The sequence below is a fragment of the Trachypithecus francoisi genome, unplaced genomic scaffold, assembly GCF_009764315.1.
Source record: "Trachypithecus francoisi isolate TF-2019V2 unplaced genomic scaffold, Tfra_2.0 Lachesis_group8, whole genome shotgun sequence".
Classification (NCBI taxonomy): domain Eukaryota; kingdom Metazoa; phylum Chordata; class Mammalia; order Primates; family Cercopithecidae; genus Trachypithecus; species Trachypithecus francoisi.
In genome coordinates, this window is record NW_022681473.1 from 18,830,746 (window position 1) to 18,855,580 (window position 24,835).

The following is a 24,835-nucleotide window of genomic DNA, read 5'->3' on the forward strand; positions in this document are numbered from 1 at the left end:
ATGTTAAGTACAAGTGGTTGTGTTTGGCTTGTTGCTGCAGCATTTTTGAAGATGTCTTAAAAAGCAATTATCAGTGGATGGAGTTGGATATGTGCAAGTTATTGAAATCATCATTCTTCAAGACCCAACTTTGTAACTTGAACTATTCTATTTAGTATTTGTTTACTTCCCCCAACCCCCAACACCTCAGAGCAGAATTCTTTTTCTGAAAGGAACAGATGCCGTTAACTTATCAGGACTTGATACTAAAAAGCCTACAAAAATCTTTGTGCTGTTTATTTTCTTTATTTAATCTATATGCAAAACATATTGTAATTATTGCTGTGAGAGAGTTTTAAGCTGATGGTTCCCCCACCCACCCTTTTGTGCTCAGGGGAGATAGATTAGGAATGCCAAATTGACAAGTTGGTATAAAGAAATAATGACCATTGAAATAAAACAGGAGTTCAAATAAAAAGCAAATCAGATACAAATGTAGAATGAAAATATCTTTTAGTAAAATGTTAGCATGCTGTACTTGGAACAGATGCCACATTAATTCAAAAGAGAGCCCAGAAAATGTGGCAACTTTACGATGTCAATGGAGGGAGCTGCAATAGTTCCTGTTTTCATTGTGTCAGGTTCTCAGTACCTTTAGGTCCAGTCCTGTTCCTTATATTTATTTTCTGTATGTGACATGCTAATATACAGATATTAAATCCATGCCTAATACTTTTATTTGTGTAATTAAATACATTGTCATGCTATTAGATATTAGTATAAAAAACCCAATAACTTATACTGCAACAGTCACGTTTTTTGTTTTAAATACGCCTATCAGGATATTTGGAATCTGAAGCAAAAATTCTTTGCATCTTTCAAGGCACTTTTATGATAAGAAGGTAGTCTAAGAATTGAGTCAAAGAGGCCTACTGCTTTTTAAATGTAAAATTTGGACAAGTTACAAAATTATGAGAATTTTGCTTTTTTCTCATTTAAATTTGTAGTTATCATTGGACATTTGTTATGATTTTTAAGTAGCTTAGACTCATTCATTCCTTTTGTGTGTGTGTGTTTTTTTATGGTGTTTGGGAAGAAGAAGGGGTGATGGAAGTGTACTGTACACACTGGGATATTTTCAGAGTGACATTCATTTTATAGAAGATTGCACAGGGACATCTCTGAATTGCCCATTTCTTGCAGTTCCTGGTTAGTGTGGGTCTGAGTGTGGAGAAAGGTGGGCTGGGGGCTCTTAACCAGATTTACAGTGTGCTACTTCCTGAGTCGTGCAATGATCTAATCATCAGGGGCATATCCTGTGTGCCTGTAAAGACGTCTGGTGCACATGGTTAGAAAAGCACTACTAGTTTTCTCTCAGTGAAGCTTACAATTTAGTAATTTGGTGAAAAGGTTAAAAGTTTTGTTTTCGTGTAATTCAAGTGAAGGGGAGTTTATAGCGTGTTGATAGAGCACAGAGGTTAAGATGTTGGTGCAGGAGCCACTTTGCATGGGCCCAAATCCTAGCTTTGCCATGTATTAGCTCAGACTGTGTCCAAATGACTTCCTGCTCTGTGCCTCTGCCTCAGTTTCTTCACCTGTAAAATTTGAATAAAGTGAAGTGGTTATGAGGAATAAGTGAATTAATGTATAAACTAGTAGAAGTGCCTGACACATAGTAAGTACTAAATACATGGTACTTAAGCTTAGTTTTCTGCCCCTTTCTTCTCTTCTCAAGGATTCAGACAAGTGTTAAGATAAGAGCCTGAGCTTTGGCGTCTGACCCCAGTATTTGAATCTCAGTATAACCACTTAAAGTTTAATGTTTGACCTTGGACTAATTATTTAAGCTCACTCCAATAAAGAGGTATCACATACATACTGCATACTACTGTGCTGGTCACTGGGACTTCAGTTTCTTCATCTGTGATATAGAGACGGTAATACCAACCTCCTAGGGTTCATGTGATGATAAAATGAGGAAATCTTGAGACACTCGATCGTGATAGCTGCTCTTATCATTATTATTGTTATTATTACAGTCCCACTAAAAGTTTATGGGAAAAGAGTAAATACGGAACAATTTAGCTGGAGAGGTTTTTTCCTCCCTTGAAATGCATGGTGAGAAAGAGTATGGATGATGAAAGTGTTATCTAATGAGTTCTTATTTTTGAATACCTATGGGAAAAAATAGAAAATACATGGGAATATGTCAGTTTTAACAGAGCCTGCTAAATATTTTAGGGGATTTGATGTTTATTAAAGCCCATAGTGATATAAGCTTTTCTTTTTTTTCTCAACTGCTGGTGAGACCAGCACCAAGATATTGATGCAGTTTATCGTAGGTCTCTTAGAATCAAGTCTGTAGTAGACTAGGCATTATAACTCTGAAGTCTTAAATACTCAATAGCTGGGCAGTCCACTGGGTCTGACAAATTGTGTGTATTTAACCCTTGAAAACTCATGCTTGAGTGTAACAACTAATGGAAACAATTGTAGAACCTCAGAGATATAAAAGTGGCATACAAATGCTTTCTAATAATGATGGGCACAGTTTATTTGCTTTTTGATTTTGGGCATTTTGCCTTTGTGAATTTTCCTCTCGTTTGGTGCCTGATGTTTTCTTATGGTAGTTGTTATTTTCTTTCTATATTTAATTGTCATAAGCTGCCTATATTGAGCCTGGAAACTGAGCCTGAGAACAAGTTGATTATGAGAAAAGGTACAATGATCTCCTCAGATTTGAGGGGTTTTGGGGTAAATAATTGAGTTAATATATCCATTAGAATGTATGTATGTATCTCTCTTATAAGTGAAACCAGTAATTGAGATAAGGGGAAAGATCATTAAGTGTAAAATATAATTAACTTTACTCATTCACTACTGATTAGGATCTGAACGTTTTTGGTCTTTGATCCTTGATATGTTTTTTTCTGTGATTCAACAAAAGTATTTGTAGTAGCTTACCAAAACATTCTGAATATCGTATATGTTACCCTTAGCAAGAATTTAAGTTAAAGTAGCATAATGGCTCCTATTAACTTTTTGTTCTCACTAACCCAGCTGTACCGTTTGATAAAGGTCTAGTAGGTAAATAGGTGTATTTACTATAGGTGAATTGGTGTATATTTTATTTTGTCTCTGTTCCTAAAACATTGTGTCTGCTTTCTAAGGAGAAATTACAACCAGTTTTTTAAAAAATAAAGTGTTGTACTTTGACTTAATAAGTATTTTTAAAACTAAGCAATTTTATAGTGGGTTGTATAGTTTTCTTTCAGTTAAATAATTGTAATCTTATTTTGCAATAGAGTGGCCATAATTAAAGCATTATAGTTTTAAAATTAGCGTAACAAATATATAGTATTAAGTTTGCTTTACTTTAGCTCTTTGCAGAATCTGTACAAATTGCTTCACTTGGTTGAATGGAATTGTGGAAAGTTTAGAAGTACATTTTATTTTGATAAATATGTGTTAGAAAGAGATTCTGCAAGCGTTTGGGGGTTGAGTTAAAGAATTATACAATTTTGAAAATCAGTTTGTCCTTGCTTAATTTGTAAAAAATGGTGCTGTATGTGACGGGGGTGCAGTCCCATTTCAGCTCTGCAGGACCCTGTCCAGCCGGTGGTGCTCCTGTGTAGAGATGTCGCCGGTGATTGCCCAGACTCCCTCTGTTGCCTTTCCTCTCCCACTTCTCTGCTTACTCTCTCGATGGTCTCTTCTCCGTCCCCTGCCTCTTGTTCATCCTTCCCTTCAAACCACCACTGTTTTATTTCTGTTTCTCTTAAAAACAAAACACCATTGTAATTATTAGTTTTTAAACAGGGAGATACTGAGCTATTATCAAAACCTTAAGCTTTAACAGTTTGTGGGGACACCCCCTACTTTGAGCCCTCAGCTGGAATTTGGAGAATAGATAGCTTAAAATCACTTACACAGTAACTGAATATTTGTAAAATACTTTATATCTGGACTAAGGGAGAGAATAGAAAAATACCTTTTTACCTCAGAAATTGCTGTATTTTCTGGTTGTGGGTGAGATAGAGGCAAAGTTGAGGAAGAGGTAGGCATGTTATTTAACTAAAATAAGCATTAATTTATTAGATTGCTCTCTAGTCTCATGGACCTAATTAGAGAATAAAATGGAAATTTTGGTGTTGTAAATTGCTAAAATATTTTGATTTATTAATTGAAAAGACTGCTTTCTTGATTTGTAAATACAAAATATGATGATGGTGCCTTATTGTATATTGATCTTTTACATTTCATTGGTTGATAGTTGCAAAGTAGCAGACCCTTTCCTTTTTAGATTTCTCCTAGTGGTTTTAAATTATTAACGTAATTGTTTGGTAAGAAAAGTAAAACTTGGAAATTAATTATGGTTACATGTTAAGTTAATGTCTATGCTGGATTTAAAATCAGTAGCTTCTGGTCGGGTGTAGTGGCTCATGCCTGTAATCCCAGCACTTTAGGAGGCTGAGGCTGGTGTATCACTTGAGCTCAGGAGTTTGAGACCAGCATGGGGACGGGCGTGGTGGCTCGCGCCTGTAATCCCAGCTTTTTGGGAGGCCCAGGCGGGTGGATCACGAGGTCAGGAGTTTGAGACCATCATGGCCAACATGGTGAAACCCTGTCTCTACTAAAAATACAAAAATTAGCTGGGCGTGGTGGCACATGCCTATAGTCCCTGCTACTCATGAGGCTGAGGCTGGAGAATCGCTTGAACCCAGGAGTCAGAGGTTGTAGTGAGCTGAGATCGTGCCACTGCTTCCAGCCTGGCAACAGAACGAGACTCCGTCTTAAAAAAAAAAAAAAAAAAGAGAGAGAGAGACCAGCACGGGCAACATGGCAAAACCCTGTCTCTACAAAAAATATGAAAATTAGCCGAGTGTGGTGGCATGTGCCTGTAGTCCCAGCTATTAGGGAATCTGAGCTAGGTGGATTGATTGAGCCTGGTAGGTCGAGGCTGCGATTGTGCCATGCCATTGAACTCCAGCCTGGGCAACAGAGCAAAACACTGTCTCAGTCAGTCATTCAGTTCAGTAGCTAAGATCTATACCAGGCATTTCATCTATTATTTAATTATACATAGAGAAAAACATTTGAGACAAGAGCCTTAACTTTATAGGATTTTAAATAACTTTTTATTATGGAAATTTAAAAATTTTTATAAAAATAGAGTGAATAATATAACGAACCCCATGAACCTATTCCCTATCTTTAACAATTACCAGCATTTTGCCAATCTTTATCTATAGTGTGTAAAACATAACAGGAAAGTAACTTTGTGTTTTCAAAACATGCACTACAGTTAGGTACATTGGTATACTCAAAGGAAAAATGTGTATGAGAATGTTCTTTCCATACGTTGTTAGTTTAATACTGGTAATCACTTTTAGGATAATATTTTCATTTGTCTTTTAACTTACTGAAGAGGTCTGAGCCACCGCTAACTTAATGAAGAACCATGCCTGCTGGAAAGATTCTAGCTTCTCTTACCCCTTCTGCTTTTAGAAGTTCTGAGGTTATTAGTTTTGAGCTTGTATTCTTAGGAGCTGCATTTTATTTTATGTACACTTGCCTATCTGTGACCGTTGTATGGACCATCATTTCTTAGCATAAGCAGGGCAATATGTAAGTCAGCTTAAAGTTGCAGGTCACAAGTCTTGTTCCACACTTCCTTCTTGTGCATATTCTATTTCTTTCTTATTTATTTATTTATTTTTTATTTTTTTGGAGACGGAGTCTCGCTCTGTCACCCAGGCTGGAGTGCAGTGGCCGGATCTCAGCTCACTGCAAGCTCTGCCTCCCGGGTTTATGCCATTCTCCTGCCTCAGCCTCCCGAGTAGCTGGGACTACAGGCGCCCGCCACCTCGCCCGGCTAGTTTTTTGTATTTTTTAGTAGAGACAGGGTTTCACCATGTTAGCCAGGATGGTCTCGATCTCCTGACCTCGTGATCCACCCGTCTCGGCCTCCCAAAGTGCTGGGATTACAGGCTTGAGCCACCGCGCCCGGCCGCATATTCTATTTCTATTTAACGCGAATGTATGTATTGGTTAAGGAATGCTTGTTTTACTTGTAAAATGGTTTGTTGAGGAGGGACTTTTGATTACCTGCTATCTTTAGACGTGGTAACAGTGGTTAGAAACTTGTTACGTGCTCCCTTGTTTGCTCTTCTTTGCACTGTAAGTTGTACATATGCCTGCAGTTGTGGGGTGTGTTCATTAGGAGTCACTACAAGGTAATGGTAGCCTTATTTCTGAATTTATTTGGTTGCATTAGTTTAAATTAGACCCATAGGTGTAATTATTCCACCCCAATGCGTGGGGAAGCATAGTCAGTGGAAGTTGTGCATCTAAACCCCTGTGCATTGAAAATGTATCTTTAATGTTATGATGTTATTTGACATCTATCGTTTAGTGCAAGGAGTATACTTATTTAACAGGACCTTTAATAAGTTCCCTCTACACCAAAGATATATTTTTTAAAAATTATGCTTAAGAAGACTTTGTAGTATTCCCCAAAAGAATTCATCTATAGCAGTAAAATCTTTCTAAAATAAAACTTATTCTTTTAACCGATATTCATTTAAGTGGGTTTTTCTGTACTTGGTTTCCATGGAAATAGCGAATAGCTAACGTTATTTATAAGGTGGAAGTAAAATAGGGTGCCTAATGGGACCCCATGCTGCTCTGATGAAGAGACTTAGGAAAAAAATCCATGCTCATGGGATTTTTTTTTTTTTAAACAAGGTTAATGGAAGCCCTGATTTCAGTCTTCTGTAACAGAACATATTTTTGGTTTTAAAGGCTAGCATTAATATCAAGCAAACAACTTCTTTTTGAGGTCTGTATTGCTTTCACTTTCAAGTTTTAGGACCACTTACTTATCAGCATGATTGAGGCTTTATGTTTCAGACTCCTGTTTCTTTGTGGTTTTTGTTTCAAAAGTTAAAATTCCCAGTGTATTGTAGCTGTTTCCGCTTCTCATTGACATTTCAAAGTACTGATTAAAAAGATAAATGTTCATTAAGGATAGCAGTGGTGAGAGAGGATCAATATGTTGGACTACGAAGATTTTTTTAAAAATGTAAATTGTATGGAACCATTTTTAGTTTTTAGGCCTAAAGTCAGGGTTCTTTTTTATTTGTGTTGTGGAGCTAAACCTGTATAGTCAGAGAGAAGAGATTCTAATTTTCTTTCAGGCTAGAAACAGGGAAAATCTTAATTTCTCTTTCCTTTTTAAAAAATGGATTGTTGCCAAAACCTTTTAACTGAAATAAATGTTAATTATTTTAGTGCTTGAAATGTGGATTTGGAATAAACCTTGGCTTTTTTCTCACTTCTTCGGTAAGGCCTACTCTGAGTTTTGTAGGCCTGCAGCAAAGCCTTGCGTTTTTTAAGCCCCTTCAAGTGAAAGAGTATCATTCCCTTTGTGTTTGTGTTTGTGTTTAGGGTGTGTGTGTGTGTGTCTAATTTTTCTATAGCCTGAAAGGCACCTGCTCGTTTTCCAGCCTAGTGAGTACAGCAGTGCTATATTGAGAAGTGAGGCAGGATGGAACACAATAAGGTGCTATAATTTTTATTTAGTTAGTTTTGCTCATCCTCGGTAGCTTGTGATCACTGTCCATTTATCTGGAAGTACTCTGATTATTCTTGGCTATCAATGCAGCAGGAGTTTTCTTCTGTGTTTAAAGCAAGGACTGTAGTATACTGAGGGCTCCTTCAGGGGAGGACTTGAGTTTTGTTTTGTGTGTATGTGTTTCTCTGGATAAGCTTCTGGCTATAGATGAGTTTACTGTGCTTTAATTTTTTAAAATTTGGTTATTTTAATCTTGTTGAATTTATTTTTGTGTGAGATATTTTTCTCTAGCAATTCACTAGTTTCTTCTATGTATGTTGATGCTGTTTTATAAAATTTTCTTAATGTGTTAATTTTTCTTTTAGTTTAGCTTTTTCTTGTTTGTTTTAAAAATCTGGTATCTAGCACTGACCTTTCTTAGTGACTTTTATTTGAATTATCTTTGTGTTTTAGAGACATAGGAATTTGGGTCTATTATCCCATTTCTGAGTGAACAACTCCCAGTAGTTACAGTTAGTGCAATAGAAAGGGTTCTCACAGATGCAGTGCTGGGCATTGATCCTCCTCCTTGGTGCTTATGGTTTACACCCAGAACTCCCATTAGTGTTAACAGGAGACACTTCCTTAAATCCCTGTACACCAAAGTAAGCTCGAACTCTTTTATGATGCCTTATAGATACCTGAGTTGTTTTTTTGTTGTTAATGACAAGAGTTTTAGTCCTGAGGTTAACCGATTATTCAGATAGAGTTTGAGTTGTCTTGGGATATGGAGTGATTTACTAAGTCTGATCTGTAATTAAGAAGTTTTCGTTACGATGATTAGGCTCAGTAAACAGCTTTGTGAGAGCTGTGGAAGCTTGTGAATACGAATTTTTGTACTTTATAGAGTGAGGAAGCAAGATTTCTTCTTTCCATTTATTTCTGCTATTTCTTCTCAACCATAAAAAATGGTTCTAACAGTTTTTGTATATATTATAAGAGGACTTAGAAAAATTGTTCTGTTTTTTATTTTACTTAAAAGCCTTCCTGTAATTGCTCTCTGGCTTCAAAGTCTTTTATTAGCTAGTATGGCTCACGTTTTTCAAGCATATAGAAGTTAATATGCACTGTTTTAGAACTTAGACACTATAACCACTGGTCAAGTAATAGATAATCAGTGTTTACTACACCCATCTGTGAATTGTGGATTTTTATTGCTATCATTTATTTATGTACAGTTTAATGGAAAGATTCCTAGATTGACAGCAATTAATCTGAGTTTTAGGCTGAGCTTTGCCTATCATTATCTTTGTATAGATATTAGCTAGTCATCTGGACTTCTTGGACCTCTGTTCCTCCGTGAAATGAAGTTATGGATCTGGCGCTCTGGGGTGCCCATTGTAGTTTGAGGCTGTTTGAGGGCCTACTTTCCTAGGTACTGAAGGAAATAGAGTACAGTAAGGCAGGCAGTGGTTTCTAATCCTGGCTCCCTATTAGAATCTTTTGGGGAAACTTAAATACAGATCTGTGGGTTCTAAATAAGGCACAATATATTCAATATCTTTAAGGGTAGGGCCTGTGGATCTGTATTTTTTGAAGTTTTATGTGTTATTCTGATCTAGTATTGAGAACTACTTGTACAAGGTATTCTATTCTTTTGTGTATGTGTATGTGTGTTCTAGTTAGGGAGATGTCATATGGGTTAGATTAAAATGTGAGGCAGTATATGGTTAAATTTAAAAATGAGGCCGGGCGCGGTGGCTCAAGCCTGTAATCCTAGCACTTTGGGAGGCCGAGACGGGCGGATCACGAGGTCAGGAGATCGAGACCATCCTGACTAACACGGTGAAACCCCGTCTCTACTAAAAACTACAAAAAACTAGCCGGGCGAGGTGGCGGCGCCTGTAGTCCCAGCTACTCGGGAGGCTGAGGCAGGAGAATGGCGTGAACCCGGGAGGCGGAGCTTGCAGTGAGCTGAGATCCGGCCACAGCACTCCAGCCTGGGTGACAGCGCGAGACTCCGTCTCAAAAAAAAAAAAAAAAAAAAAAAAAAATGAATGAGAAAGATGATAAACACTTCAGGAGTTGAAACAAAGGAAGAATTGGGAAGTAGGATGGTTTGAGCAGATCTCTGTTAATCAGCGAGTCTTTATCTGGACCCTAGTGTGTGGGTAAGATTTGGATAGTTAGAGAGAGGGTAAAAAGGTATTATTCTTGATATAAGGAAGAGCATAAGTAAAAGTTGGGGAGCAGAATAATTCTGATTATAGTTTTAGTCTTTATTTTAGTATTCTTTTGCTCCTGAAACTGCTGTAGATTTCCTCAGTAATTTAAGGGAGTGAGCGAGCCATGAAGGTATTTGGAGGAAAAGAGCGTTCCAGAGCCCCAAGAAGGGAACTTGCCTGGAGGGTCTGAAGTATGGAAAAGTGGCCAGTGTTGCTGGAATGGATTGAGCAATAGGGAGATGGGATGGCTTAGAATGGCAGAGGCCCAAATCACTTAGTGCCTGTGGGCCATTGAAAGGAACTTCATCTTTTCTTGGAATATGATGGCAAGCCATTGGAGGGTTTTGAGCAGAGGAGTAACAAGATCTGTCTTGGATTTTGAAAAGCTTACTCTGACTCGCGAGAAAATATACCTTAGCGGGGCTAGAGTAGAATTGGGGAGGCCAGTTAGGAGGCTGTTGTAATTATCTAGGTGAAAGGTGAAGGTGACTTGGACCAGGGAGGTGGTAGGAGAGTTGAGACAAGTGGTCATGGTGGATATATTTTGAAGGTAGAGGCACATAGTTGGCTGTTGGAGTAGATGTGGAGTGTGGAAAAAGAAGAGTCTTAAGATGACTTTTAGGATTTTTTTCTTCTGAGGGGTTGGAGTTACCATTTATTGAGATGGGAATGACTCTGAGGAGGAAGTTAGGGGAGAGGTAGTCAGGAGTTTAGTTTTGGATGTGTTGAGCTTGAGATACCTATTTGACCAGTGTTGAGTGGGCAGTTGGGTATATGAGTTTGGAATTCAGGGGGAGGATGTGTGCTGGAGGTAAACATTGGGAATTGCCAGTGCGTAGATCCTTCTATAGCCATGAGACTGTGTGAGATCACCTAAGGGGAAGAGTTCCAAGAACTGAGTCCTGGGACAGTTCCACATTTTGAGGTGTTGGAGGCAAGGAGGAACCAGCAAAAGAAACCAAGCAGAGTAGCCAGAGAGATGAGGAAGAAAATCAAGAGAGGATGGTCTCCTGGAAGTCAAGAGAAAAAAAATTTCCAGGAGGAAGACATGATCAGTGGGTCAAAAGATACTGGTCAAGGAAGTGAAGACTGTTTTCTGTTGGATTTAACAACTGTTAAATCATTGGTGATCTTCACAAGAATGGAGGGAGGCAAAGGCCCTAAAGGGGTTGTGTTCTGTAGAGAATGGGAGGAGAGGAATTAGAGCGAGGGAGTATGGTTAACTCTTTCAGGGAGTTTTACTATAAATGTGAGCCTAGACAGGGATGATAACTAGAGAAGGATATGGAGTCAAGGGAGGGTTTTTTTTTTAATTATTATTTTTTAAGATAGAAGGAACAAAATGATCCAGTAGTGATGAGGGGAAGATTGATGCTCCATGAGAGTAAAGGGAGAAGAACTAGAGGAATGTCCAGGAGAGAGGGTAAGAGAGGTGGGGACAAGAGGGATGGTTTTTAAGATGTTGGGGCTCCAAGGACTAAACTGATCAAGTGGGATTCTGCCTTTTCTTCTAACCACTTATCTGCATTTAAATTTATTTCAAACTTACTTGCTTTCTGTTGGAAGTTAGGAAGGGCAGATAAAAAACAGTAAAGCCAGTGGTATATAAAACTCAATTCGGGGGCCTCTATCAGTTTGGTATAGTAGGAGAAGACAAGAGATTGAATCTTCTGGGTAAGGTGACATTTTAAAGTGTCTTTGAATGACAATTATCTGTGCTATTCTAGTCCCTTATCAAAATTTATGATTGAACACAGGCTATAAACTTAATTATTTGAAATTTGTAGTAGGGTGAATTAAATTTTAGCCTAATTTAAAACATGATCTAGTATTAAACTTTTTCTCTGCAAGTTTTGTTTGTTTAATACAGATTCTTCATATGCAAGGGTTTCAGATATTTTACAAAAGGCATTTAAATAATTATTAATCACTTTAGATTTATTTATAATATTTAAAATATTATAACCATATCAGAAATCTGAATGATTTGTTTCTTTACCAGCTCTAATTAGAGCAGTTACCTTTGAAGTTCTGGAGAGGTAAACAATCTTCAGTTTTTGTATGACATTGTATTAGCAAGATAATATAACACCTCTAAAAGCACAAATACTTTCATTTACTTTAACTTAGGTGTTTTGGATATATTTTTCAAGAACAAATCTATCTTTTAAAAATTTAAGCAAATATGATTAAAATTTTGAAGTACCTTAGTTAGAAGTGTGAAATGTATGTGAGAAACAAACTAAATGGCTTTTAACCAGCTTAACATGAAGAAATCAAACTTGAATTTCAGACTTAAATATGTTTTACATATGGATAGTGTAAAAAGCACAACTGTGTGTATAGATGTTGCGTTTTGCTGCTCAGTCTTCTTAAATTATAGAAATAAAATATTTTCGGCCAGGCGCGGTGGCTCAAGCCTGTAATCCCAGCACTTTGGGAGGCCGAGACGGGCGGATCACGAGGTCAGGAGATCGAGACCATCCTGGCTAACACCGTGAAACCCCGTCTCTACTAAAAATACAAAAAACTAGCCGGGCGAGGTGGCGGGCGCCTATAGTCCCAGCTACTCGGGAGGCTGAGGCAGGAGAATGGCATGAACCCGGGAGGCGGAGCTTGCAGTGAGCTGAGATCCGGCCACTGCACTCCAGCCTGGGCGGCAGAGCGAGACTCCGTCTCAAAAAAAAAAAAAAAAAAAGAAATAAAATATTTTCTTTTCTTTTTTTTTTTTGTCAATTTCCAAATGGTAGTCAATTAATATGCAATGTTAAGAAGAAACACTTTGGGATTTCTCATGTGCACAGTGTTTAAGAATTATTAGTCTAAAAATAATTTCCTCTTCTTGGGTATGTGAATCTCATTGTGAAACCAATGAAAGCCATGGACCCTCTTCCAAGAAAACTGTACCTCTGCTGATATGTATAGAATTTAGCATATAGTATGAAGGAGTTGACAGACCCCTCTGAAGCCATTCATGGGGATCCCTTAGGTTTAAAGGATTTCATGGTTTTTTTTTTTTTTTTCTTTTTTTGTCGGGGGGAGGATGGAGACTCACTCTGTCGCCAGGCTGGAGTGTACTGTGTAGTGGTGCGATCTCAGTTCATTACAATCTCTGCCTCCCAGGTTCAAGGGATTCTCCTGCCTCAGTCTCCCAAGTAGCTGGGATTACAGGTGTGCACCTGGACCATACCCAGCTAATTTTTTTTTTTTTTTGTAGTGTTAGTAGTGACTTCTACTAAATAATTATTGTTTACCATGTTGGCCAGGATGATCTCGATCTCCTGACCTCATGATCTGCCCGCTTTGGCCTCCCAAAGTGCTGGGATTACAGGCATGAGCCCCTGTGCCCGGCCAGGATTTCATGTTTTCAGACTTGCCCTAGATGGCTTACTTATGTGATTTTCCTTTAAAACTTTATGTGCAGACTTCTCCAAAAATATTTTGCTAGTGTTTATTGTAGTTTGTTTTTTAGAAGAGTAACTGCTGCAGCGGGTTAAGAAAAAGTAAGGTCTAGTGGAAAATTAGCTCAGTCAAGGAATCTCGAGCCTGTAAGCTCTTCTCCAGCTTCACTATCAGCTAGCTGAGTGACCTTTGGGGAAATCACTTAACTTCTCTGGCTTTGATTTTCTATGCGATTTCTGCAGTCCCTACAAGTAGTCTTATGAGCAGTTTCATGACATCATGATTTCAGGATATCATGGCAAAATTCTTTTATCAGTTTAGGATTGGCCATACTACTCATTTTTGGAGAAAATGCCTTGGAGATAAGGCATATGTACATTGTGCTGCCTTTTGTTGAATATGCCTTTTCAGCAGCATTTATTAATACTTTCTCAAATGCTCTATAAGTTAAAATCCCAGTCCCATCCTCATCACTTTGAATTTCAACATATTTTATATATTCTGGGTATAAGCCTGTGTTGATTATATATACTATAATTATCACCTCCAATTCTGTGGTTTATCTTTTCACTTTCTTAATGGTGTGTTTTTGATGAACAGAAGTTCTTAATTTTAATTTTGCCCAATTTATCAGTCTTTTCATTTTTATTATATTTTAAAGTGGTAATATTTTACTTCCTAATCCAACAACGTGGATGAAAACAGTTCCAGAAAGTCATTCATTTAACAAATAATGCTGCTGGAAATCAATACATAAGAAATTATCGCCAGCCTGAAGGAGCTAACATGAAAGCCCTAATAGGGAAGATAAGCCCTCAACAGACAGCTTAAGTGTCAATTTAGTCAATTCATTGATTTAACAAACATTTATTGAGCACTTACTATGTGCCTGGTACTGTTTCAGGCAACCTTTTGAGTGGCATAGAATCCTATAGATATCAGTAGTGTTAAGAATCCCCTTTTTAATAGCTGCATTGTTGTACAGATTGTTGCATGATGTCACTTTTGGTTGGGAGTCATCCTAACCTTTGTGATTAAAATTGTTATTTGCATGGGCCTGAGAAATTTAAAAAGGACAGCTGCTAAAGAAAAGGCAGAATAGAATAGCACATTACTTTCTTTTGGAAATGAATGCTAACTGTATGAACTGGGGCCCTTTCAAATAATTTTATTGTATGTTTGGCATAACTGTACATGATTAAACAAAGATTTACAATCTGAGAGACATGAAGCTCTTTTGAAATATTCCCTGAAGAAATGAGACACTATTGGGGTAATATCAGTCAACAAACACCATATTTAAGGCAAAAGGAAGACATGTAGTTTTAGAGCGTAGCATAGTGGAGTTTAAATAATTAAATATTAAAATATTAAGGGAAAAGTTTTAATTTTTGTTTTCCTAATATTGGATTGGGATCCCAAAACGTAAATTTTCTTTCTAGCTTTATCACTGATTAGATATGTGGCATGGAAACAAACAGCTTTTGTGTATGTGGTTTACAATCTAAAGTGGTAAGACGTGGCCAGGCACAGTGGCTCACACCTGTAATCCCAGCACTTTGGGAGGTTGAGGTGGGGAGGATTGCTCGAGTCCAGGGGTTTGATACCAGCTTGGGCAACATAGTGAGGCCTGACTCTACAAAAAAATAAAGTAATAGCCAGGCATGGTGGCACACTTGTAGTCCCAGCTATTCAGGAGGCTGAGGTGGGAGGATTGCTTGAGGCTGGGAGGTTGAGGCTGCAGTGAGCTGTGACTGTGCCACTGCACTTGAGCCTGGACAACAGAGTAAGACTCTGTCTCAAAAAAAAAAAAAAAAAAGTGAGACACATCTAAGAATGTGAAGAAAAGTTTAGTTAAAATTCTGACTATACATTATTATAAAATGCTGTGATTTTAAAGCCTTACATAAGGCAAGTACATTTCAAGATTAATTGAAGAAAATGCCTTTTATGAGGACCAAACTAAGAACTAGTGATGTTAGCTTAATTTGTTAATGTAAAACAACTGATAGTAGAGGTCACTTGTTGGTGATGAAGGAGTAGTTGTATGTTATTTAAATGAGGTGCATTTCATTTCTATATGTCTCTTACGAAAGGAAAATTATCAACTACTTACTTTTCCTTGTCTTGAAAAACTGTGGAAAAGTAGTGATTTAACTGCTCTTGAGTTCTTTCTTTGCTTTGTAAAAGTTACCTATTGCTTCTCTTTTTTTCTTTTGGGTTTTAAAACTTTGGAAACTTGTATGTGTTTTGTTTTTTTCTTCTTAAAATCAGAAATCTTTGAGTCTTCAACTTTTAATGACATGTCATAAATATGTGTGTGTTGTCTAATTCCATTTTCCTGTTCTTCTGTTATAGGGGGCTAGATTGCTGAAGGAGAGCCAGTTTCCCCAAAATTGGTAAGTACTTTCACTAGGTAGACATAGTATGCCTGATCCTGATGCTAGCTGGATAAGAATTCAAATATTGTGATTTTTTTTTTTTTTTCCCCCACAAATGCTCTCTCTCAGAAATGGGGCTTTGCTGTTTACACTAAGTGGAAATGAACTGTCTTAATTTCACGTAGCTATATTTCAAATGCATTTGTGTTTCTGCTAATACAACTAGGCCTGCACGTTCCATCATTCGATAACCTGTTAAAATGTAAAAGTCCTGTTTTTCCAAAAATGTCCTTAATGCAATGGTTCGAGTTGAGAATTCAAAAGTCAAGAAATTCAAAAGTTCAGATTCCTAGCCAGGCCCAATGGTGTGTGCCTATAGCCCCAGTTACTCAGGAAGCTGAGGCAGGAGGATGGCTTGAGCCAGTTCAAGTTCAGCTTGGGCAACAAAACAAGACCCTCATCTCTTAAAAAAAAAAGAAGATTAAGATTCCTGTAGTGTTTTCTGTTACTTAATATGTTGTTATATTTGATGGCCTTAGTATATGTGCAAAATGGCTTAGGTTAATTTAACTGTGGAAACTTGACTTTGAAATTTGGGACTAGTGTTTATTTACATTCTTAAACTTAATATTGGATTAGTTAGCCTCATATCTGATAGTACATTTTTAGCGTGTGTTCTTTTATATAATTCTTCAAAAGGAAAAATAAAAAGAGAGAGAGAAATGTAATCATGTGGGGCATATAGGCGAACATTTTTTCCTAGTATCTACTTTGGTAGATTTTTTTAATGGCTGTTCATCACTCTTAAACATTTCTTTGAATGCACAGGGCAATCTAGTGACTCACCATCAAACAAATATTAACTTTATTAGGAGAGTATGTATTATGAAAAAAATTAAACTCAAACAAGATAGCTGGAATAGGGTAGTCACCTAATGCAAGACTACTACTTTTAAAAAAAAAAAATTTAAATCCTCTCTCTCAAATAGTAATTAACTTGGTGGGTAGAGTAGATATAGCAGATATTTGGCCAAGGTTTCCTTTTGATAGTTTATGGTACTTGTGGTGTCTCTCTTCCTTTTGGGGACTGGGATTTGAACATGTTTCATGGAGGCACTTGTACTAGTTAATCCTTGCATTTACTACCTTTTTATTCTACTAGCCTTTCTCTCCTTAAACCTTTTAAAATAAATAATCAAGATCCTATAGCTCTTTACTTTGACATGGGATACAATTTTAGAGAAGGGACCTTAACCCATTTATACCAGAGATTGCAAATTTTTTTGTGAAAAATCAGACCTTGGCGATGACCTTGAGCAGTAGGATATAAATAACTCCCACAAGCTTAGTGTTCCAATAATGGAACACTAGGTATAAATGAGTTAAGGGCCTTCTCCAATATTTTACCTTGTGTGGCAGTTTCTTCTAGATCCCTGGCGGGTTGTTATTCAGGTACATATTGAATACCACATTTTTTAAAAATGTAGCTCATCTTCTATAATGTATTCTGAGGAATTCTACTTCCACAGAAAATATGTATTATTGAGGTGGGGTGGGGGTGGGAAAAGGGTTCTGTGGTCAAATAATTTGGGAAATGCTGCATTAAACAAAGTTAAACAGGTTTCTTTACTGCAGGACTTCTCAGAACCTTTAATATGCTAATGTGCATTGTGAATCTCCAAGAGGGGGATATGATATGCAGCATTCTTGAATACTTCTAATGACAGGGAGCCCACTACCTCATAAGGTAACCCATTCCTTTTTTGTACAACTCTTATCCTTAGTTCTTCCTTTTCCTTATATTGATCTGAAGTCTATCTCCCATAACTTCCACTTCTATTAAGTATTTATTGGTTATACTGAGACTACCACACCCACTTGCGTTATCCTTTGTGTGGTATATATTTGTAAGATTCTGGCCAGGCTTGTCTGGACAGTTTTTAAAAAATAGTCATTAAGTATTAATAACATTCTGGTAAATGTGACAACTAGTTCTAAAACCTTGGCCTCATTGTCACTATGCTCTCATACCCTACTCCCCAGCCTCCTCCATTTTCAATATCTGTGTATTTTAAAATTTACTTACTTTTCCTTTTGTTGGATGTGGTTGGGATAATTTAGTAGACATGCTTAATTTTCGTCAAGAAAGTTAGGAAATAGAAGAATGTGTGTGTGCAGACAGCCTGGACCCCAGGAAGCAGAGGTAGAAACTGTATATTGGGCTGAGCACTGATGATGGTAGGGAGGGGTCCAGGACACTACATAGACTTGTGAAGGAGGGTGCTGTGGGGAACCCCGGCCTGGCCCGAGGCACCATAATAGCCTGCACATTGCAGTGGAGGTATGACCTGTGTAGAGATTCCTTTTTTAAAAAGTGAGGACCTGCCCCCAACCCCCTCCAAAACAAACAGAGATGAGAAAGATACTTTATACTCACATACATTCAGATATTTAAATATCATAAATGTAATGATATATATGCATATATATTTTTTTATTTAATTTAATAGGAAACAACATTATTAAATATAATTTAATAGTATGGAAATATTCAACAAGCTAAGGAGGTATTTGTCAACAGCTGTCGTACTGGGATTTGAACATAGTAACCTTACCAGATTCAGAGGGTTTGCCTCTAAAATCAGGGTTGCCAAGCGCTTTGTGCAGTAGTATTTTCTGTTCACCTGTGTAGTGTCATAAAAGAAACACCGTGATGAAAATAAATCAAGATGTGTTGAAAATTTGCTAAATGATAAGAAAATAGACATTATATTATGTTTTTTAATGTTGTCATTTGTATTGATTCATGTTAATAAATATTAACGTTTTCATAAATAGTATTAAAATAATTTTATTTATTTATTTATTTTTTGAGATGAAGTCTCACTCTGTCGCCCAGGCTGGAGTGCAGTGGTGCTATCTCCGCTCACTGCAAGCTCCACCGCCTCCCGGGTTCATGCCATTCTCCTGCCTCAGCCTCCCGAGAAGCTGGGACTACAGGCGTCCACCACCATGCCCGGCTAATTTTTTTGTATTTTTAGTAGAGACGGGGTTTCATCGTGTTCACCAGGATGGTCTCGATCTCCTGACCTTGTGATCCGCCCGCCTTGGCTTCCCAAAGTGCTGGGATTACAGGTGTGAGCCACTGCGCCCAGCCAAGAATTTTATTATTTTTAGCATTCATGGTAATTTTAGCACTACCGCTAATAAAGATATTATTTTATCTCCCTACGTGTTAGATACATAGTAAGAAGTACGTATTTTGTACAAATTGAAACCTGATATTCAAATATTAAGCGTGGGACAAGAAGTAAAGATATATAGATCTGTCAAGACCTTCTACTTCTTCCTATGTAAGAAAATGAATTAAACCTACTTTAAACATTGTGTCTGAGAATATAGATTAAAAAGCAGAGGAGTTTCACATCAAATAAATGCATGGTATAGAGAACATGGAGTTGTCCTTTTTAGGGACAGTTTGGGGGCACACTGGCATGGACTTGTTAAAGAAACGTTGGTTGATGAGTCAAGTTTTGATTGGAAAAATGTTTCTGTCAACTCAGTAACATCCAAATCAGAGTTATAGCTTTCCTACCAGTTATTAGAATCATAATAAAATAATTGCAGGTCACATACCTTCAAGCAGAAGTATACCCAGAGAAATAGAAGAACCTCCACAGAGAATTTGAGAACATAAAAGGCTACAGTCATGTAGATATATGCTATGTAGAGAAGTTTTATTAAAAGTTCTGTATAGAGAAAAGAATTAAGTGTTTTAAAACCATCATAAAACTTTACAGTTTGCAAAAGGCTTTTCATATAATTTTGCCTTATTTAAACCACAACAGTCTTATGAAGTAGGTGATATTGTTTCCATTTTCCTGATTTACAAGCAAACAAACAAACCCCGAGGATGAGAGTAGTCACACAGTGAGTAAGTAGAATTAGCATTTTTGGTTTTTGGGGTGGTGAATGTGCTTTCCAGATATCATGACTGACCTTTTTAGTGGGATTTGATTATTGTTTTTGTTTGGTTTGTGTGTTTGGTTTTATGTTTTTGTTGTTGTTGTTGTTATTGGAAGGTTAGAGGCCATTAGGTATCAGAATGGTTTGACGTGTACAGTTTGGAAGATTGCATATGCTAGTATTTTGGGCTAGGCAAGTGACCTTGCTGATAGTGACTTGTAGAACTGTTGGATGGTTAGAGTCATTCATTATGCTGGAATACAGTGTGTTACCATCTTGTGAGTCTGATGGTATTCACCTTGCAGCAACTGATTTATTATTTGTAGCTTGTTAGAATTGGTCAAAATACGTTAAATCATCTTTTACAAATGTAGCAAATAATTCTTTTGATGCTATAAACTGCCTCCCAGTGGTGTTCAGATGATGACTGCATGAGATGTCCAAGACTTCAAGTATTTTTTCGGCTGGGTGTAGTGGCTCACACCTGTAATCGCATACTTTGGGAGGCTGAAGGTGGATGGATCACTTTAGCCCAGGAGCTCAAGACCAGCCTGGGCAACATGGCGAAACCCTGTCACTACAAAAAAGTACAAAAATCACCTGGGTGTGGTGGGCACACCTGTAGTCACAGCTCCTCAAGAGGCTGAGGCAGGAGGATCATTTGAGCCCAGCAAGTTGAGGCTGCAATGAGCTGTGATCGCACCACTACACTTCAGCCTGGGTGACACAGTGAGACCCTGTCTCAGGAAAAAAATTTTTTCAAAAGATTCAGCATGTATTCGTAACCAGCCTGGGCAACATATGAGACCTCTTCTCTACAAGAAAAAATAAAATTAAAAAAACAAGATTCAACTTGGACCTGCCTTGTTTTTGTAAACTATAGATACATGTCTATAGTTTGTTTCTTTCTGCACAGACCAATCTCTTAAAATTACTATCCAGAAAGAGACCTTTCTGAAGAAAAGAAAAAGAATTTCATATGAATCTTCTAATCCTTCATATGTTTTTCTACAACTAGTCCTAACTTTTTTAACCCTTCATTTTTATTTTGAAATAAAATCAGTAATTGGCATTCAGAGTCCTTGCTGAATAAAACTTCATGCCTTTGTGTATCTCTAAGAAGCAGACAACAATCTGATGGAAAAAGTAAAAGCCATCAGCTCCTCATTAACTTGAGTTGCAGGCTTATTATTGTGCGAGGCACTCTTTGACATTTACAGTCTTCAGGTTAAACCCTGGTTTTAACTTTTTCTTTTCCTGAGCATTTTGTTTGATAGTATAACATTTTCTGATGCTTTATCTACAAATCCTTGGTTAATGTTTTCTTGTTTAAAAAGATGTGCATATTTTTTATGGAAAATTTTGAAAATATCAATACCCGAAAAAGAAGAAAGTAAATAATTGTCAGTGCTACTACCTAGAGATAACCATCAGCAAATTATAAAGTGGCACCTGACACAAATTCTAGACAGCTCAGAGTATTATTATTTTATAGGTCTTCAGTTTGATAGACAAAGCGTATAATCTTAATTATATTTCTGTGTCTTGATTGATGATGGAAGTTCTTCATGTTTGTTGGTCATTCTTATTTCTTCTGTAAATTGTTTTTTCATAGATTTTTGTTACCAATTTGTGAGGGCCCTAAATATATAAACTATATTAGCCCTTTGTCATGTAATGTAAGTTCTTCATGTTTTAACCTGCCATTCATTTCCAGAGTTTATGTAAATTGAGTTGAACTATGGTTTTATGTTACTATCAGTAGAATGAAGTATGAATATTTGAAAAATACCTCTTCATCTTCAAAGTGATTCTTGACAGAAATTATAAGGAATCATTTTAGACACATTTTCTGGTAGAGCCTTGTAAAAATTAAAACCAAGTGTTGTTTTCAAGAACTGTAATATATAAGTCAAGAATTTGAGTAGGGAGATTATTTTGGTATTTAAAGTGGCTGTGTAGTTTTAACTTTAGTATTGCAGTTAGAGTAAGCTTACATGATAACAAAAATCTTGGTCTTAGTGACTTAATGATTCTGATATTGACTGATTGGTTATCATTCCAAATCTATTTTAAAAAATAGTAGTGGCCGGGCGCGGTGGCTCAAGCCTGTAATCCCAGCACTTTGGGAGGCCGAGACGGGCGGATCACGAGGTTAGGAGATCGAGACCATCCTGGCTAACACGGTGAAACCCCGTCTCTACTAAAAAATACAAAAAACTAGCCGGGCGACGTGGCGGGCGCCTGTAGTCCCAGCTACTCGGAGGCTGAGGCAGGAGACTGGCGTAAACCCGGGAGGCAGAGCTTGCAGTGAGCTGAAAGTAGCTAAAACTACCTAAATTTGTTCACCACAGTATGTTTCCCTTTCTAAATTATTAATATCTCCGCTAAATATACTGCCTTTTAAAATGTTTTGGTTAACATTATCATTATATAGTAAACTTTTCCTGTCGTTTGCAAATGTGAATTTAAAGGAATTTTGCACTTTTGGAATTTATTTTTTCTTAGGTTTGAGTATTTTGATGTTGTATAATCTAGTATATAAGCCCTAAGAGAGAGATTTCTGCTGATGTTTTATGCCTAATGAGAATAAGCAAATATAATGAAAACTCATATTCACAGGAATATATTCCCTAGTTAATGATTCCATTATAACTCTGTTAAAACAGTTTTCAAAGGGCTCTTAGAAAACTTACGTTGAATATAGACTTTACCCATAGGTAAATAATATTTAGAAGTATGAAGATCATGAATCTTACTGTATTGGTTTAAGGAGTAGTGGTTCCTCTAACTTTCTGATTGTTCTCTTCCCCATTTTATATGAATGCTAAAAAGCTGCTCTAGCTACAAGTTTTATAGGTGCAAAGAAGAAAAGAAATTTGAAGTTAAATTTATTCAGGCAAAAACAGACTTTTGCTTTGGCAGAGTACTAAAATAATGTCTAAGGCCACATTCAAGAATGGAAAAAAAATAATAAAGGATAAATTAGCCATTGAAATAATTTAAATTAGAGTAGTGATGATTGGAGGATAGGAAGGTAAAGGGTGTCACATGAACAGATTTAGACTTTTGACATTATCTCCACTTGCCAGCATATGTATAGTCAAAGAGATGACTGGCAAGCTTGAAAGATGATTTTCATTGTAAAGCTAGATGTGTGTTCCATTACTAGACTACCTCAAGTTACACACGATAGATTTTAAAATATCCACATCATAACTTTGTGATAGCACAGTTATATTGCATTGTATTTGTCTGTGTTGAGTATTAATTTGTTAAATGTAAATGTTTAAGTTATACCAGAATTTCCCCATTTTGAGTTTCTCTATTTTTTATGTAGAATGAGAACCCATCCAAATGAAACTACCCTGGCATTCGTTAACCTCTGAGAAACCCCGAACTCTCCAGTCCACTCTGTGTGAAGTTTAAAAATGTGTGATACTGTTGTTATATGTCTCTTTCTGAGGACAGTGTGTCCTGAATGGTTATAGTCTCATTGAAGGCAGAAGTGATCTTATTCAGCTCTGTATCCTCAGTATGTAGTGATTAACACAGTGCTGAGCATGTAGTGGATGCTTAGATGTTTCCATGACCAGATTAAACCCTTTTTTTTGTTTTTCATTTCTTAGTTATTTGAAGTGTTCTTTAGAGGAATACTTGAAGAATTGTTTTTGGGGAAAAAAGTCTCTTTGGGAAATTTCTTGCCCTGCGTTAGATAATCAGATATTTTTTTACTAACATAATTTATTTGACATAAATATTATATTTGTTCCAAATGTAATGATCCAAAACATTTTACGATCTTTACAGCTGCAGTGAGAAGAGGAGATTGTTACTTTAAACAGAGGCTGAAGAAACTATAGAATTAGCAGAGAAAGTGGAGAAGGTAGAGGATGGAGTTGCAGACTCTACAGGAGGCTCTTAAAGTGGAAATTCAGGTTCACCAGGTATGTTGTATTATTGGCTTCTCCCACATTGTTGTTAAGATTAGTAAACAAGCCCATCTCTGGTCTTTAGTACAGTTTTTAATAAGCTTTAAGACAATTTTGTCCAAGAGTCATGTCGTTTGCCTTTTATCACTACTCAGCAAAGTCATAGATACTACTTTTAAGAACTTAAAGAAAGTATTCCTGACTTCCTTTCTAGAGAAAAGCACTGAAAAGATTTTTTTCATATACCAAAGGTGTTAACAAAAAAGAAAGAAATCTTTTTTCTGCTTTTTGGTTCATCTGAAGGACTTTATTCATGTGATTTAACTTGCATGTTTTAAATAACAACATGTCTAACTCAACTACCATATGTACTAAAGTTTTTACAGATCATATGACTCAGCTTTATGCGTTGATTCCAATGTTTCTTAAAGAAAATGTGATTATCTTCACAGATGTTTAAATTTCAGATTTTACAATTCTTATATTTTACCTCAGATACCCAGACTAAACAAACATTTAAAGTAACTATAAAAATGTATATATAAATAAAATATATTTTAAATACATTTGTAAAACAATATATTTTATGCATATAATAATAAAATATTAAAATACAAAATATAATTTATATATGAATATATAAAAGTAAACACACATAACTACAATCAAGACAAAAAGCTATCTTTAAATAATTACATTTAAAATTTGTTATGTAAACAGAGTATCATTGTTTTATATCTTTCTAGACTTTAGCTGGACATCAGGCTGAAGACACACATACACATGCATGTATCTAATCCTTGGTACTCAAAAGTGGTAAAGGATGATGCATTGACTACTTTTGAATTTGTAACAATTGGGGATATGGGAGCGCAGAGAAGGATAAGTAAAACTACTTTATAAAGGTGTTTGTTCTTAGGTATAGTTTCCTTTGTTTATCTGAGTAGTCTAAGGTAACATTAACTTTTGAAATCATTGGGAGAATATCTTGGGCCTTTGATAACTACTAGATTTGCACATTGCTCAGAATTAGTGTGGGTGAGAACTTAAAGGAAGCTTCAAAAGCACCTGTTCAGAAATCCCTGCTGCTGCTCCGGATCTCGTTAAACTCTTGTTCCGCTGCAGAGTTGGCCCTGTGCACGTGGGCTTCTTTAAGTAGGCAATAAGCTGTGTACTTTTTTTTCTTTTTTTTAACTTTGCTTCTGGTACTGACTGAGGAGAGCAGAAATTTGTTACAAAAACAAGCTTGTCTTTTTCTGAGTGAAACTAGTTTAACATAGAGGTGTGTTGAATACCCAGTTTGGCTGAATGGCAAGTGATAAAAATTTAATTTACATTTGGTTCAAAGCTGACATCATCATAGAATGAATTTTGGGAGTACAGTAATCAATCTGA

At 36.6% G+C, this 24,835-nt stretch overlaps 1 protein-coding gene across 24 annotated transcripts in view; it reads left to right on the forward strand.

The window, feature by feature from the left end:
• The window catches only part of PHF21A (PHD finger protein 21A), a 197,798-nt gene that overhangs the window by 14,823 nt on the left and 158,140 nt on the right, over nucleotides 1–24,835 (forward strand). For 13 of the 24 annotated variants that reach the window (XM_033204610.1, XM_033204619.1, XM_033204612.1 and 10 more), the window contains 3 exons: nucleotides 15,520–15,560; nucleotides 17,178–17,289; nucleotides 23,319–23,455. In XM_033204610.1, the coding sequence (XP_033060501.1) occupies nucleotides 23,402–23,455 (54 nt within the window). In that variant the 5' untranslated portion in view covers nucleotides 15,520–15,560; nucleotides 17,178–17,289; nucleotides 23,319–23,401. Of the gene's footprint in view, nucleotides 1–15,519; nucleotides 15,561–17,162; nucleotides 17,290–23,318; nucleotides 23,456–24,835 lie in introns of all 24 variants that reach the window. The other 11 variants (XM_033204622.1, XM_033204621.1, XM_033204614.1 and 8 more) reach the window with 2 other exon arrangements.